Here is a 14,578-nt window from a genome sequence, read left to right on the forward strand (position 1 = left end):
ACGCACGGATGCACGCCAAGAGTGTAGGATCCTACGCAGTGCCGTAGGGAACCGCACCGCCACTTCCCAGCAAATTAGGGACACTGTTGCTCCTGAGGTATCGGCGAGGACCATTTGCAACCGTCTCCATGAAGCTGGGCTACGGTCCCGCACACCGTTAGGCCGTCTTCCGCTCACGCCCCAACATCGTGCAGCCCGCCTCCAGTGGTGTCGCGACAGGCGTGAATGGAGGGATGAATGGAGACGTGTCGTCTTCAGCGATGAGAGTCGCTTCTGCCTTGGTGCCAATGATGGTCGTATGCGTGTTTGGCGCCGTGCAGTGAGCGCCACAATCAGGACTGCATACGACCGAGGCACACAGGGCCAACACCCGGCATCATGGTGTGGGGAGCGATCTCCTACACTGGCCGTACACCACTGGTGATCATCGAGGGGACACTGAATAGTGCACGGTACATCCAAACCATCATCGAACCCATCATTCTACCATTCCTAGACCGGCAAGGGAACTTGCTGTTCCAACAGGACAATGCACGTCCGCATGTATCCCGTGCCACCCAACGTGCTCTAGAAGGTGTAAGTCAACTACCCTGGCCAGCAAGATCTCCGGATCTGTCCCCCATTGAGCATGTTTGGGACTGGATGAACCGTCGTCTCACGCGGTCTGCACGTCCAGCACGAACGCTGGTCCAACTGAGGCGCCAGGTGGAAATGGCATGGCAAGCCGTTCCACAGGACTACATCCAGCATCTCTACGATCGTCTCCATGGGAGAATAGCAGCCTGCATTGCTGCGAAAGGTGGATATACACTGTACTAGTGCCAACATTGTGCATGCTCTGTTGCCTGTGTCTATGTGCCTGTGGTTCTGTCAGTGTGATCATGTGATGTATCTGACCCCAGGAATGTGTCAATAAAGTTTCCCCTTCCTGGGACAATGAATTCATGGTGTTCTTATTTCAATTTCCAGGAGTGTATTTTTAAAGTTGTGGTATTCTTTTTGAATCACCTTGTATTTCACCCAAGGATGTATATGAGCAAATACCTTGCGTGTGTGCAGCTTGCAAATGCAAGATGGTCGCTTTGAACATCATCTCTAAACTGAGTGTTGCTCATATGTGTACGTACTGGCTTTGTAAAGATAAGCCTGGACATCAAACGTATAGAATGGAATTAACTGTGAGTAGCATAGTGTGCAATCTTGTGTATCCTACCTGTTACGCATTCTGTACCTCATTGGATACAGATGGTGTTACTGTAGCCACAATAATTTTCTACTGGCTTTATTTGTGTCATGGACAAAACAAAATGGTTGTTTACATCTGTAAGAAGTTCATTTTATGTCTGAATATTTATATAAAGTAATAGTAACAGAAAGATATACACAAGATGACACATTGTGGAAGTGTAAAATGGATACAATCTGATAATTTAATTGGAAGGGAGGAAAAATAAAAACAAAAAAATTAAATGTTTCGTCTGAACGTAACTCTAAGATTGTTGAGCCTGCATACAGTTTTCACGGTACTGCCTTATCTCACTGAGCTATTGGGACAGCTCCAGCACAGTTCATGCTACCTGCATGCAGTTACAGCACTGCCAGAACCTTATTTTTTAAATTCCATTTCTATTAAACCTATTGGTAGCACTATGTTTTGCTAGATACACTTTTGTCTCGAACTGGGGTGAGTAATTGCACGTCGATTGCTTAAGGCGGAATTTTTTCTTCACCCTGTTAGCAGCCCCAGTTTTTATCTATACCGTGATGGAATTCCCACTTTTTACTGTTTTAATAGTACACATCATGATCATAAGCATAGAATTGGAGTTTTTTCCCTATGTTTTTCTTTACTAGCATTGCAGTCCAGTCCTGCGTTACAAAAGCTGTACAATTTTTTTTCAAAACTTGATATTTCTTCACATTATTCTGCAGAAACTGCTGCTGAATATTACATCTGATCACTTTCCATGCTTGCACTGCCAGGTAAGAATGTGCACCAGTTTGAACTTTAACATAGCTGTTGGTAGAGTCCTGTGACAAAGTGAGTTCACGCTACGGATCACTTTTTTGAGTAAAACATTTCATAAATGAAAATATGCACCCAAGCATAAATAAAGCTGCTGTTTATGCTTGTGTGCAAACTTTTAGTTCTGGTATGTGAATAATGATATCCTGTTCATAAATATTTGAGAAGAGAGTTGCATCAGAATCAGTCACAAAATATATTCTCTATATCTGCATTCCTAAACACAGCCAAAGATAATTTTACAACTACAGCAATGTTTGTCCTGATGACATAAGAAAATAAAGACAAATTTATTGAGGGTCGAATAACACTTAGGTGGTTTTTTTGTTCTACTTATTTTTATTTTTATGAACTAGTTTTCGGCTTATTAGGCATCTTCAGATAACTACTGGCATAATGATAGCCAGTAGTTACCTGAAGATGGCCTAATAAGCCGAAAACTAGTTCATACAAATAAAAATCAGTGGAACAAAAAACCGTCTAAGTGTTTTTCAACCCTCAATATGGAAATGTTCTATCAAGAAGCAACGGAAGACTTTATAAAAAAAGACAAATTTAATTAAGTGATATTACTGTATTTATGACCCTTCAAAACTGTTACAAAATTAGCTTGAGTGGAAAACAAAAACTTTTGCGAGACATGCATTTAAAACAAACTTGTGGTTGTGTTTAAGAATACCCATAGTGAACAACACAATGCGAACATTTCATGTATAGTCTTCAATTGGCACCACCTGATAATACTTATAAGAGGGTGAAGCTGTAATCTAACAAACCTAAGAGTAAATTCAGAAATTAATTGTTGAAATTTTGGAAGCATATAGGTAAATTACTTCTTAGGGATAAAATCAATTTTAAAACCACCAGATTCATACCTTCAGTACATCCTGGACATCATCAGCATCCAATCGGAAATCACACAAAGCATGCAATATTTCAACCTTTGTTCGTAAAGGTAGGAACTGAAAGTCCATGTCAGTATTGAAGGGATTCTCTCTTCCATATTCCTGAAATAATACGAAAATTAAATGACTGTTCTGCAGTAAATGAAAAGTAATCATTTCCCATGTCATACTTTAACAACCCTGCAATTTATTACACAAATAAACTCTACATGGTTCTACATAACACACATATTTTATATTATATTATTTCTAACATTACATATGCCAATTTATACAGAATAAACAACAAATAAAAAATGTAACAGGCACAATAGATGATCTTGACAACAGATGACAACTCATTATATAACAGTAACCTATCTAGATAAAAATCTGTAATGAGTGATCAAAATGTTAAACGAAAACTCCAGCACACCAGAATATCCACGTGCCTCTGCAAACATGAATTCTCTCAACCTCCCTCACCCTCACACGCAATTACACCAAAAGATGCACACACATATACCAGTAGTACACCTACGCACTGTTTTCAAACTGCCTGGCAGATAAAATCTGTATGCCAGACTGGGACTCGAATTTGGATTGCTGCTTTTTGTGGGGAATGCTCTTAACAAATGAGCTATCAAGTCAAGTCTCACAACCCACCCTAACAGCTTCATTTCTGCAAGGCAACAACTTGTTCCACTGACACCAACTTCCCCATATTTACTTCCAAACACACGATCACACACCAAAACATATGTTTCTATATAATTGTACACTATGTTACGTTGATATCCCTTCCTCCTTCCCTCCCTAATACTTCCTTTAAATTTCACATCAGCAACATTACTGTTCCTAATTTAACTGAGTATTCATGTTCACTCCTATTTGTAGTACACGTCAGTCACAATATTTGATTGTACAAATGGAATTAAACTATGTGAGGGGGGTTTTCTCTTTTCCATAACAGTTTCGAAGCTGTAAGTCATTTTCCCGACCATATGAATGCTGCCAACATAAGCAGTCTTTCTGAGCAACATATCACGAAATGCAACGGTGCCCAACACAGCTACATTTCCTTACTGTCACCACGACAAATACTGTGGACATACGCTTAATTATTTAATTGCATGTGATAGTTATTTATTATCAGGAAAAAGAAAACTGGCGTTCTACGGATCGGAGCATGGGATGACAGATCCCTTAATCGGGCAGGTAGGTTAGAAAATTTAAAAAGGGAAACGGATACATTAAAGTTAGATATAGTGGGAATTAGTGAAGTTCGGTGGCGGGAGGAACAAGACGTTTGGTCAGGTGAATACAGGGTTAGAAATACAAAATCAAATAGGGGTAATGCAGGAGTAGGTTTAATAATGAATAAAAAAAAAAGGAGTGGGGATAAGCTACTACAAACAACGTGGTGAACGCACTATTGTGGCCAAGACAGACACGAAGCCCACGCCTACTACAGTAGTACAAGTTTATATGCCAACTATCTCTGTAGATGATGAAGAAATTGAAGAAATGTATGATGAGATAAAAGAAATTATTCAGGTAGTGAAGGGAGACGAAAATTTAATAGTCATGGGTGACTGGAATTCGAGAGTAGGAAAAGGGAGAGAAGGAAACATAATAGGTGAATATGGATTGGGGCTAAGAAATGATAGAGGAAGCCGCCTGGTAGAGTTTTGCACAGAGCTTAACTTAATCATAGCTAACACTTGGTTCAAGAATCATGAAAGAAGGTTGCATACATGGAAGAATCCTGGATATACTAGAAGGTATCAGATCGATTATATAGAATGAAATTTTCACTCTACAGCAGAGTGTGCGCTGATATGAAACTTCCTGGCAGATTAAAACTGTGTGCCGGACCAAGACTCGAACTCGGGACCTTTGCCTTTCGCGGGCAAGCACTCTACCAACTGAGCTACCCAAGCACGACTCATGCCCCGTCCTCACAGCTTTAATTCCACCAGTACCTTGTCTCCTACCTTCCAAACTTCACAGAAGCTCTGCTGGTTCGCAGCAGAGCTTCTGTGAAATTTGGAAGGTAGGAGACAAGGTACTGGTGGAATTAAAGCTGTGAGGACGGGGCGTGAGTCGTGCTTGGGTAGCCCAGTCCGTAGTGCACTTGCCCGCGAAAGGCAAATGTCCCAAGTTCGAGTCTTGGTCCGGCACACAGTTTTAATCTGCCAAGAAGTTTCAGATAGATTATATAATGGTAAGACAGAGATTTAGGAACCAGGTTTTAAATTGTAAGACATTTCCAGAGGCAGATGTGGACTCTGACCACAATCTGTTGTTTATGAACTGTAGATTAAAACTGAAGAAACTGCAAAAAGGTGGGAATTTAAGGAAATGGGACCTGCATAAACTGACTAAACCACAGGTCGTACAGAGTTTCAGGGAGAGCATAAGGGAACAATTGACAGGAATGGTGGAAAGAAGTACAGTAAGAGAAGAATGGGTAGCTCTGAGGGATGAAGTAGTGAAGGCAGCAGAGGATCAAGTAGGTAAAAAGATGAGGGCTAGTAGAAATCCTTGGGTAACAGAAGAAATATTGAATTTAATTGATGAAAGGAGGAAATATAAAAATGCAGTAAATGAAGTACGCAAAAAGGAATACAAATGTCTCAAAAATGAGATCAACAGGAAGTGCAAAATGGCTAAGCAGGGATGGCTACAGGACAAATGTAAGGATGTAGAGGCTTATCTCACTAGGGGTAAGATAGATACTGCCTACAGGAAAATTAAAGAGACCTTTGGAGAATAGAGAACCACTTGTATGAATATCAAGAGCTCTGATGGAAACCCAGTTCTAAGCAAAGAAGGGAAAGCAGAAAGGTGGAAAGAGTATATAGAGGGTCTATACAAGAGTGATGTACTTGAGGACAATATTATGGAAATGGAAGAGAATGTACATGAAGATGAAATGGGAGACACAATACTGCGTGAAGAGTTTGACAAAGCATTGAAAGATCCGAGTCAAAACAAGGCCCCGGGAGTACACAACATTCCATTAGACAGGGTGTATACGTGGACAAGGAAAGAAAATTCCCGGATTTTTCCCGGATTTCCCGGTTAAAAATACACTTTCTCCCGGATGAAAACACACTTTTTCCGTGCTATTAAGTGACAGGTTTTTTTTATTTTTTGCATCAATAAGTACGCTGTATATTTTCGTATCACGAAAGTATAAATTCGAATCCCACCAAACACCGCATGTTACTTTCCGAACCATGTAATCGAGATTACGATACGCTTTTGTAAGCGAATCATTGCTCATGTCATGTGATCCCGCCAGCCGATGACAGCGGATATTCAGAGCGTAGGACACGTGCTGTAGTCCGCTAATAGGAATATCACTGTTAAGTAGCGCGGATACACAAACAGGAAAAGTTAATGTTTTAAATTAATATACATAGTGTTGCTACAAGAAAAGCAAAGCTTTCACGTACAACATTGGTCTCTAAGGTTAATAAGCTGCAACAGAAGCTAAGCTTTCACATATAATGTTGATTTTTCTTGTCCGTGTTACACTTTAAGATACATCACACAAATGTGCCAGTAAAATTTTTAGCCGAGTCCAGTGACTTGTTCTCAAAGTTTTCCACAAGTAAATTAGCTACCGCAGAGGAGCGAGAGCTTCCCGTAGCACTACATCAATTTACTCATAATAACGACACGATTGTCTGATCTGGGCTCTAAATACTTCTAATCGCTCGTCATCAAACGCTCTGTGATTTAAGGAATTCATCGCACATTCTCACACATAGTTCCATTTGCGAAAGAGTAAATTTGCTTTGAAAGTAACGTTTTTCAAACAGCCATTCGCAATATTTTCCCGTGACCTGTTAGAAATAGGTTCGTTTCAGCAGTCGTCAGAGAGCGCCAGGTAAGAGGCGCCACCGCGCTTTGGCAGCTACGATGACGCAGGAAGCCCGTATGTTCGTATGTGTAAAACATTAAAAGATCTTACGTTATGTCATAAAAGAAAAGAGGCCGAAATATCGGTGTCTAATGCTGCATAAGTTGTTAATACAAATACTACCCATGACTGGTGTGGTGTCTCAAATCTGATTACGTTTATTTTGTCGCTGTCTGCTAGATAAAACAAAATAGATCTTTCTAACACTGCGGAAATTGTAACACATACCAAATAAACGAGACTGTTTTTGCACAAATGGTCATTTTTATAACACGACAGAATATAATTCACGAAGAACAACATAAAATGCCTATTAGGCCTACTACAAGCAAATAGTTTAATGTTAGAAAATAGTTTCACATTTCATTCATACGCCCCAGTTTCTCGAGCATGAAGCGTGAGATCGAAAAGTAGTAGTACGAGATTTTTACTTAAATTTGGAATCGTCATATTCTTCCCTAATTGGTGTGATGTCCCCGTTCCTCGTCCTAACAAACGATCTTGTCATGACTAACTCTGGAACTATTCCTGCCTTTGTCAAAATTTAGTCGCTGGTTAACTTCACTAACCCTGCCAGAATCACCGGTTTAGTTATCCCTGATTATTCTCCGGTTAGGCGTTATGATGTTCGTACAAACCACTTTCCGCCCTACTTCCAGAATAGAAGTTAATCGGCTGCTAGAAGGGGGCTGTACACCTGGCCCTTACAAGTGGAGCGATCTGACCAAAAATTTTCTGACAAAATTTCATTTTCTTGGATACACCGAGAAGATAATACGTAATCTTTCTTACCTGTTATTCCTGTTAGTCGTTTATTTCCACTCTGGTAGTCTGACTCTATGGATTTCGCTAGTAATTATAGCACAGCTGATCATTCCAAGCCCAATAAACCACATAATCAGACAGCGGTTGGCGTTCACTCGTTCGTCTTTACTCTGCTCAGCTCGTATAACCCGGTCCCCTTTTGCTTGCAGGAAAGTTTATTTCCAGATGCGACGAGGATTCCCCTGACAGACATCACGTACACTAGGCACGCATTCAAAATTTAACTTATGATTCATTCAGAAATCAACTTACAGAGTGCGTTCAAAAACCAAGAGGGATGCGTTTCAAAATCATGAGTAATCGGTAGACCAACGTGCGCTGGATGCTAGGCTCTTTGTGAAACATGATTTTTTTCTTCTCAAGAATATGAATTTGGGGCCCCCTCCACCCCCGTAATTGTCATTCGGGTCAGATACATCGGTTTGCTCCGCCACTCAACTGCGCATGCGCATGAGCCCGCTCGTAACTCCTATAACGAATCTAGTTAAACCGTTGTGACGTCACTCTCATCGGAGACATTTTGCTGTTATAAAGCATTGCATAGTCTTCCTAACACCTTTGACACATTTTGTTGTTGGCAAACGTTTGTATGAGCACTGTGTTTTGTTGTTGTATATGGCACATTTCCTTTGGAATTTATGTTTTATTTTCATATTTTTTTCTCGTTCACGTTTTATTGTTGTAGTATTATTCTGCAGTAGCGGGATAGAGTAATATCCTTTGTTAGAGCATCGATTCTTACCAGTCAATATTGCAAAAATTTAACTGAAACCTAAAGTAATGAAAAATTCCCGGAATTGTAAAAAATTCCCGGGTTTTTCCCGGTTTTCTCCCGGATGAAAAAATTCCCGGGTTTTTCCCGGATCTCCCGGTTGTCCCGGGTCGTATACACCCTGATTAGAACTACTGACGGCCTTGGGCGAGCCAGTCCTGACAAAACTCTACCATCTGGTTAGCAAGATGTATGAGACATGCAAAATACCCTCAGACTTCAAGAAGAATATAATAATTCCAATACCAAAGAAAGCAGGTGTTGACAGATGTAAAAATTACTGAACTATCAGTTTAATAAGTCACAGTTGCAAAATACTAACACGAATTCTTTACAGACGAATGGAGAAACTGGTAGAAGCCGATCTCAGGGAAGATCAGTTTGGATTCCGTAGAAATTTTGGAACACGTGAGGCAATACTTAGGCTACAGCTTAAGGAAAGGCAAACCTACGTTTCTAGCATTTGTAGACTTAGAGAACGGTTTTGACAATGCTGACTGGAATACTCTCTTTCAAATTCTAAAGGTGGCAGGGGTAAAATACAGGGAGCGAAAGGCTATTTATAATTTGTACAGAAACCAGATGGCAGTTATAAGAGTCGAGGGGCATGAAAGGGAAGCAGGGTTGGGAAGGGAGTGAGACAGGGTTTTAGCCTCTCCCCAATGTTTTTCAATCTGTATATTGAGCAAGCAGTAAAGGAAACAAAAGAAAAATTCGGAGTAGGTATTAAAATCCATGGAGAAGAAATAAAAACTTTGAGGTTCGCCGATGACATTGTAATTATGTCAGAGTCAGCAAAGGACTTGGAAGAGCAGTTGAACGGAATGGACAGTGTCTTGAAAGGAGGATATAAGATGAACTACAACAAAAGCACAACGAGGATAATGGAATGTGGTTGAATTAGGTCGGGTGATGCTGAGGGAATTAGATTAGGAAATGACACACTTAAAGTAGTAAAGGAGTTTTGCTATTTGGGGAGCAAAATAACTGATGAAGGTCGAAGCAGAGAAGATATAAAATGTAGACTGGCAATGGCAAGGAAAGCGTTTCTGAAGAAGAGAAATTTGTTAACATCGAGTATAGATTTAAGCGTCAGGAAGCCGTTTCTAAAAGTATTTGTATGGAGTGTAGCCATGTATGGAAGTGAAACATGGACGATAAATAGTTTGGACAAGAAGAGAACAGAAGCATTCGAAATGTGGTGCTACAGAAGAATGCTGAAGATTAGATGGGTAGATCACGTAACCAATGATGAAGTATTGAATAGAATTGGGGAGAAGAGGAGTTTGTGGCACAACTTGACAAAAAGAAGGGACCGGTTAGTAGGACATGTTCTGAGGCATCAAGGGATCACAAATTTAGCACTGGATGGCAGCGTGGAGGGTAAAAATCGTAGAGGGAGACCAAGAGATGAATACACTAAGCAGATTCAGAAGGATGTAGGTTGTAGTAAGTACTGGGAGATGAAGAAGCTTGCACAGGATAGGGTAGCATGGAGAGCTGCATCGAACCAGCCTCAGGACTGAAGACCACAACATAACATTTATTATTTACCAGTAACAGTTCACTAGGTGCAAGGAGCATGACAAACTGACAGTTAACAACTGAAAAAAGGATGGTCTCGAGATTTATGAATTTCATCCCCCTTTGGCAACATCCCTGCTACAGAAACATTATGCATGGAGTTCATACTGATGGCAGTAACCATACTTTGTGGGACATCTTACAGGGAATGTACTTCGATTTACAAACGTTGCAGAGGAATACATGACTTGACTCCCAGTTTACTGTGGCCTGAAGGTACCTAACAGATTTTTTGTCTTTTCCATCTGACCACCGGGAAAATATTAGACTGTGTGGCACTGACGGCCGGGATCCCCAGCAGGGGAAGTTAGGCCCTTGAGTTGCAAGTCTTTCCATTTAATGCCACACTGGGTGACTTGCATGTCGATAATGATGAGGATAACACAACACCCAGTCCTGGGGTCGAGAAAATATCCAACCCGGCTGGAAGTCAAAACTAGGCCTGCTGGATGGCAGTCAAACACACTGACCACTCAGTTAAAGGGGAGGACTGTAACAACTGTCTGCTTCAAAATGACTGTACATCTCTTAACACTACTGACTGACTCTCATTCACACACACACACACACACACACACACACACACACACACACTGAAACATACCAACATCCACAATGACAGTGAAGCCACAACAAATGCCGAACAGTTGACTCATTCCAAAACTAGTACCAACTTATCACAACTGCACTGTTATAGCCAAGAGCTGCAGTACAAAACAAGTAGGGAATCAAAATATCAGTATTTCACAGTGTACACATGCTTATCAAAATAATGTGAACACCTATTATTTGGAACACAGTTTCTTTGTGCGGTGGTAAAAGTGATCATCTTTACACTGTTATGCACTTGTTATGGTAGTAAATAAGATCAGTTTCTCACTTATTTATGCATCTAGCTATATGTAGACGAGTCAAAAACGGGGCTCCTCTGAAGCAGGCTACAATCGAGTTGTTTGAAACCAATGGACTTAAAACCTACAAATGTGTCAAATTGTTAAAAAGTGATCAAAGCACACACAACTCATTGGACGAAAGAAAGAAAAATTAGTGTTTAACACTATCAGCGATTAGGTCATTAGAAAGATCACAAGCTGTGATAGGATAAGGAAGGAAATGACCATCTGATAGTCGAAGGAACCATCCCAATGTTTGTCTCAAATGATACAAGCTAACCAGGAAACACCCGAATCAGGGATAACAGGCAAGGTTTGAGCCCCGTTCCTCCCAAATATATGTCAAATGTGTTAATCACTGTGTCACCTTGCTCAATGTGTTGCACAACAAGAGCAGCAAAGGTCAAGGAGTGGATAAACACCATTGCCCTTCTCACCAGGCAATGACAACGTCTGAAAACATGAAATTACTTATATAATGAATTTGTATCTTGGGTCTTTTGCTGTTTTTAATACATTGGCATCTAGAATCAAGTACCACTTATATTAGCAAGTATAGCAACAACAACCAACATTTCACAAAGACAGCATGTTTATTACACATAAGCAAAAGTACACACTGTGCTGAACTACCTACCTCAGCAAAGTGTACCCATTTTACATACATAAAATGTTTTAGTAAATTCCAATATCCCATATGTAAGTTAAGTTCCAAAACATTACAGAAATAACAAATCTTACATGACATGATCATCTTCGATCTGCCAACCAGATGGTATCTCACAGACGGTCAGCCAGAGATGCTGTTTTAGTAGTGGCCAGTGCACTCACTGGACATAGATGTACATACACTTGTTCATAGTTTTGTACTTTACATCGATAACTCCAGCTGTGTTACAAGACTGACCTCCTCAGTACGTGTAGAAATTCATACTATCTTACAGGTCGGTGATTGACATTATAACATGGTGTACAAGTGCACAAGGAAAAAAATCCTCTATTATGCCCAGATTTCCTGGTTGAAAATACACTTTTTCCTGGGTGAAAATACACTATATCTTAGATGAAAGTACATTTTTTCCCCCCAGTGGTGACAATATACTTCCTCTCCGAGCTTCCAACACTTATCAATCCTTCGAATGGTAAATGTTTTATAAACCAGCATAGAATTTTCCAGAACTTTGGGGGGGGGGGGGGGGGGCATTTTGGAAAGCTCTTTGATGCACTGCACCAACGTGTACACTGCACATTTTGTATTACAAAAGTATAGATACTAATTCCACCAAATACAGCACGGTGGTATCAGAAACACTAAAACTGAGATTGCGATAACTTTTGTCAGCCAACCCTAGAAAATGTTACACTATCTTGCTACTAGCCAGTGACAACAGATCTTCAGAGCATACGACAAGTGATGCAGTCAGCCAACAGTAACATTACAGTTAAAGTATTTTCCTGTACTTCCCGAGGATGTGGTTGTGCAGAATCCCAAATGCACAGCTTAAATTTCAGCAGCGGAATGTTTCTGACAAGTAGGATTATAAACTTCAGTATGGTGCACCAAACATTTCTTGGGTTACCTGGCAGAATACATGTTCTGTAGAGCACTTTGGCCTTTGCATAGGAAAGCCAATTAGAGTGAAATTGCTATGAACTCACCTCACACTTTTTTTAAGGATAAGCATACACTTTTTGCCATCATTATTGCATAATTTGTAATCTACAAAAGAACTAAAATAAATATGAAAAACTGACCCTGAACCTTGGTTGTTTTTAGCATGTGCTATACTTTCAGATGTACCAAACCCATATACGCCAATAAAATTGTAAGTGATGGCATAAATGGCTGGTCCTCTGGGTACGACATTTTTCTAAGTCGGTAGTCTTCAAAGTGCCAAGTTTTGAATGAGAGTTCATGAAATTCATCACACATTCTCACACATAACATAATTCATGTTGCATACAAGGGCATTTACTTTGAAAGTAACACTTCTCAAACCATCATTAGCAGTATTTTACCATGACCTGCTGTAAATGTAAACAATTGCGACATCAGGCTCATCAAAAGCAGTTTCTTGTTACAAACCATTGCATAGTCTTTGTCCTAAGACCTTTTGAAACATTTTGCTGTTAGCAGATACTTTTCTGTGCACTGTATTTTGTTGCTCTAAATGGAACATTTTCTTTGCAACTAAAGTTTTATTTTGGTGTTATTCTCTGGTTTACGTTTTACTGCTGCTGTATTGTACTGCTGTAGCAGACTGAAGTAAAATTCTTTGTTAAGAGTATCAGTACTTCCCAGCCAAAATTACAAAAATTTAATTGAGTACTAAAACAATGAAAAATTCCCGCTGTTTTCCCGGGTTTTTCCTGGACGAAAAAATTCCATGACTTTTCTTGGTTGTCCAGGGGATTATATGCCCTGAGTAATATTCACATCCTGATTTTGGTCATATCCATGCTAGCTGTCTTGCTTCTTCAATTTGGTGATTGCCATTTATTTCCATTTCATACGACGATGCTCAGGATTATTACATTAAAGTATTCATTGTTGTTTCATGCTCTCAAGCATGGGTGAAGAAAAATGGTGTAAAACATGTTGTGTCTCGCTTTTGACAGAATGGTTGCTGCATTGTATAAGAATATCACAAGATGCAGCATACTATTCAGGTTTCTCCATTCAACACTAACGTGTATAAAGAGCATATCTGACAACGTCTAATCAAAACATACCATTAGGCAATTTGTTTGAAAGTGATGTGTAACTGTCATTCTGTGGACAGCACTGCATTGTGAAACTACTTCTGACATCAATCCTGACAAACAATTCTTCACAATCAGAGATCACACACGAGGTGCTCCATGTTTCCAAATTACGTTTTCAACAGGAAACCTGCGAAATTCTGATGTTTCAGCAGGCCTTAGTGACAGCATAGCAAATAAAGCAGTGCACACAACTCTGTTTGTTTCGGCTTGTCACCTTGTGAAACTTCCTCATACGGTTGATTCCAATCCTGTGAAATGGAGAAACTGAAGAACAGCATGGTACCAGATGTCATGAGAGGTAATTTTGACACACGCTCCTGTCATTCTTGTACCTTACAGGGGCTTACATAATGCCTGACACATTGGTCAACATGTGGCCATGATACATGATTCTAACTCTACTAATGTAAATGCAAATTCCATATGACCTGATGCCGAAGATTCACCAAAATACTTCAGTACAGCTATTCATAAAATAAGGAAGGAAGGAAGATTAGAGCATAATGTCCAGTCAAAAGCAAGGACATTAGAGACGGAGCGCATGTATGGATTACAAAATGATGGGCAAGAAAATTGGCCATGCCCTTTTCAAAGGAAATTTCCCAGCAATTGCCTTGAGAAACTTAGAGAAAACATGGAAAACATAAATTTGGACACAGATTTGAACCATCATCCTCCCGATGAGACAAAACTATGAGGTCATCTGCCCCCCTTGATCTTTTTGTCTGTCCATAGAGGAAGGACACACAAGAAAAATCCCAATGAACTCAACTGTATCTGAGAATCAGGAATGCCAAAAGATGGAAGCTAGCAGAAGTGAGAGAGGGGTAAGAGGGTGAAGGTGGGACTGTTGCCCCAACCAGAGAGCAGCTGGAACCTCCGGTGCATATTATG

At 40.1% G+C, this 14,578-nt stretch overlaps 1 protein-coding gene across 1 annotated transcript in view; it reads right to left on the minus strand.

Annotated features, from left to right (window-relative positions):
* LOC126188280 (mucin-12) overlaps positions 1–14,578 on the minus strand; it is a 303,407-nt gene that overhangs the window by 230,947 nt on the left and 57,882 nt on the right. Inside the window, exon 4 of the mRNA XM_049929864.1 lies at positions 2,902–3,033. Within this exon, the coding sequence (XP_049785821.1) occupies positions 2,902–3,033 (132 nt within the window). The remainder of the gene's footprint in view (positions 1–2,901; positions 3,034–14,578) is intronic.

This window comes from Schistocerca cancellata, chromosome 5, assembly GCF_023864275.1.
Source record: "Schistocerca cancellata isolate TAMUIC-IGC-003103 chromosome 5, iqSchCanc2.1, whole genome shotgun sequence".
Taxonomy (NCBI): domain Eukaryota; kingdom Metazoa; phylum Arthropoda; class Insecta; order Orthoptera; family Acrididae; genus Schistocerca; species Schistocerca cancellata.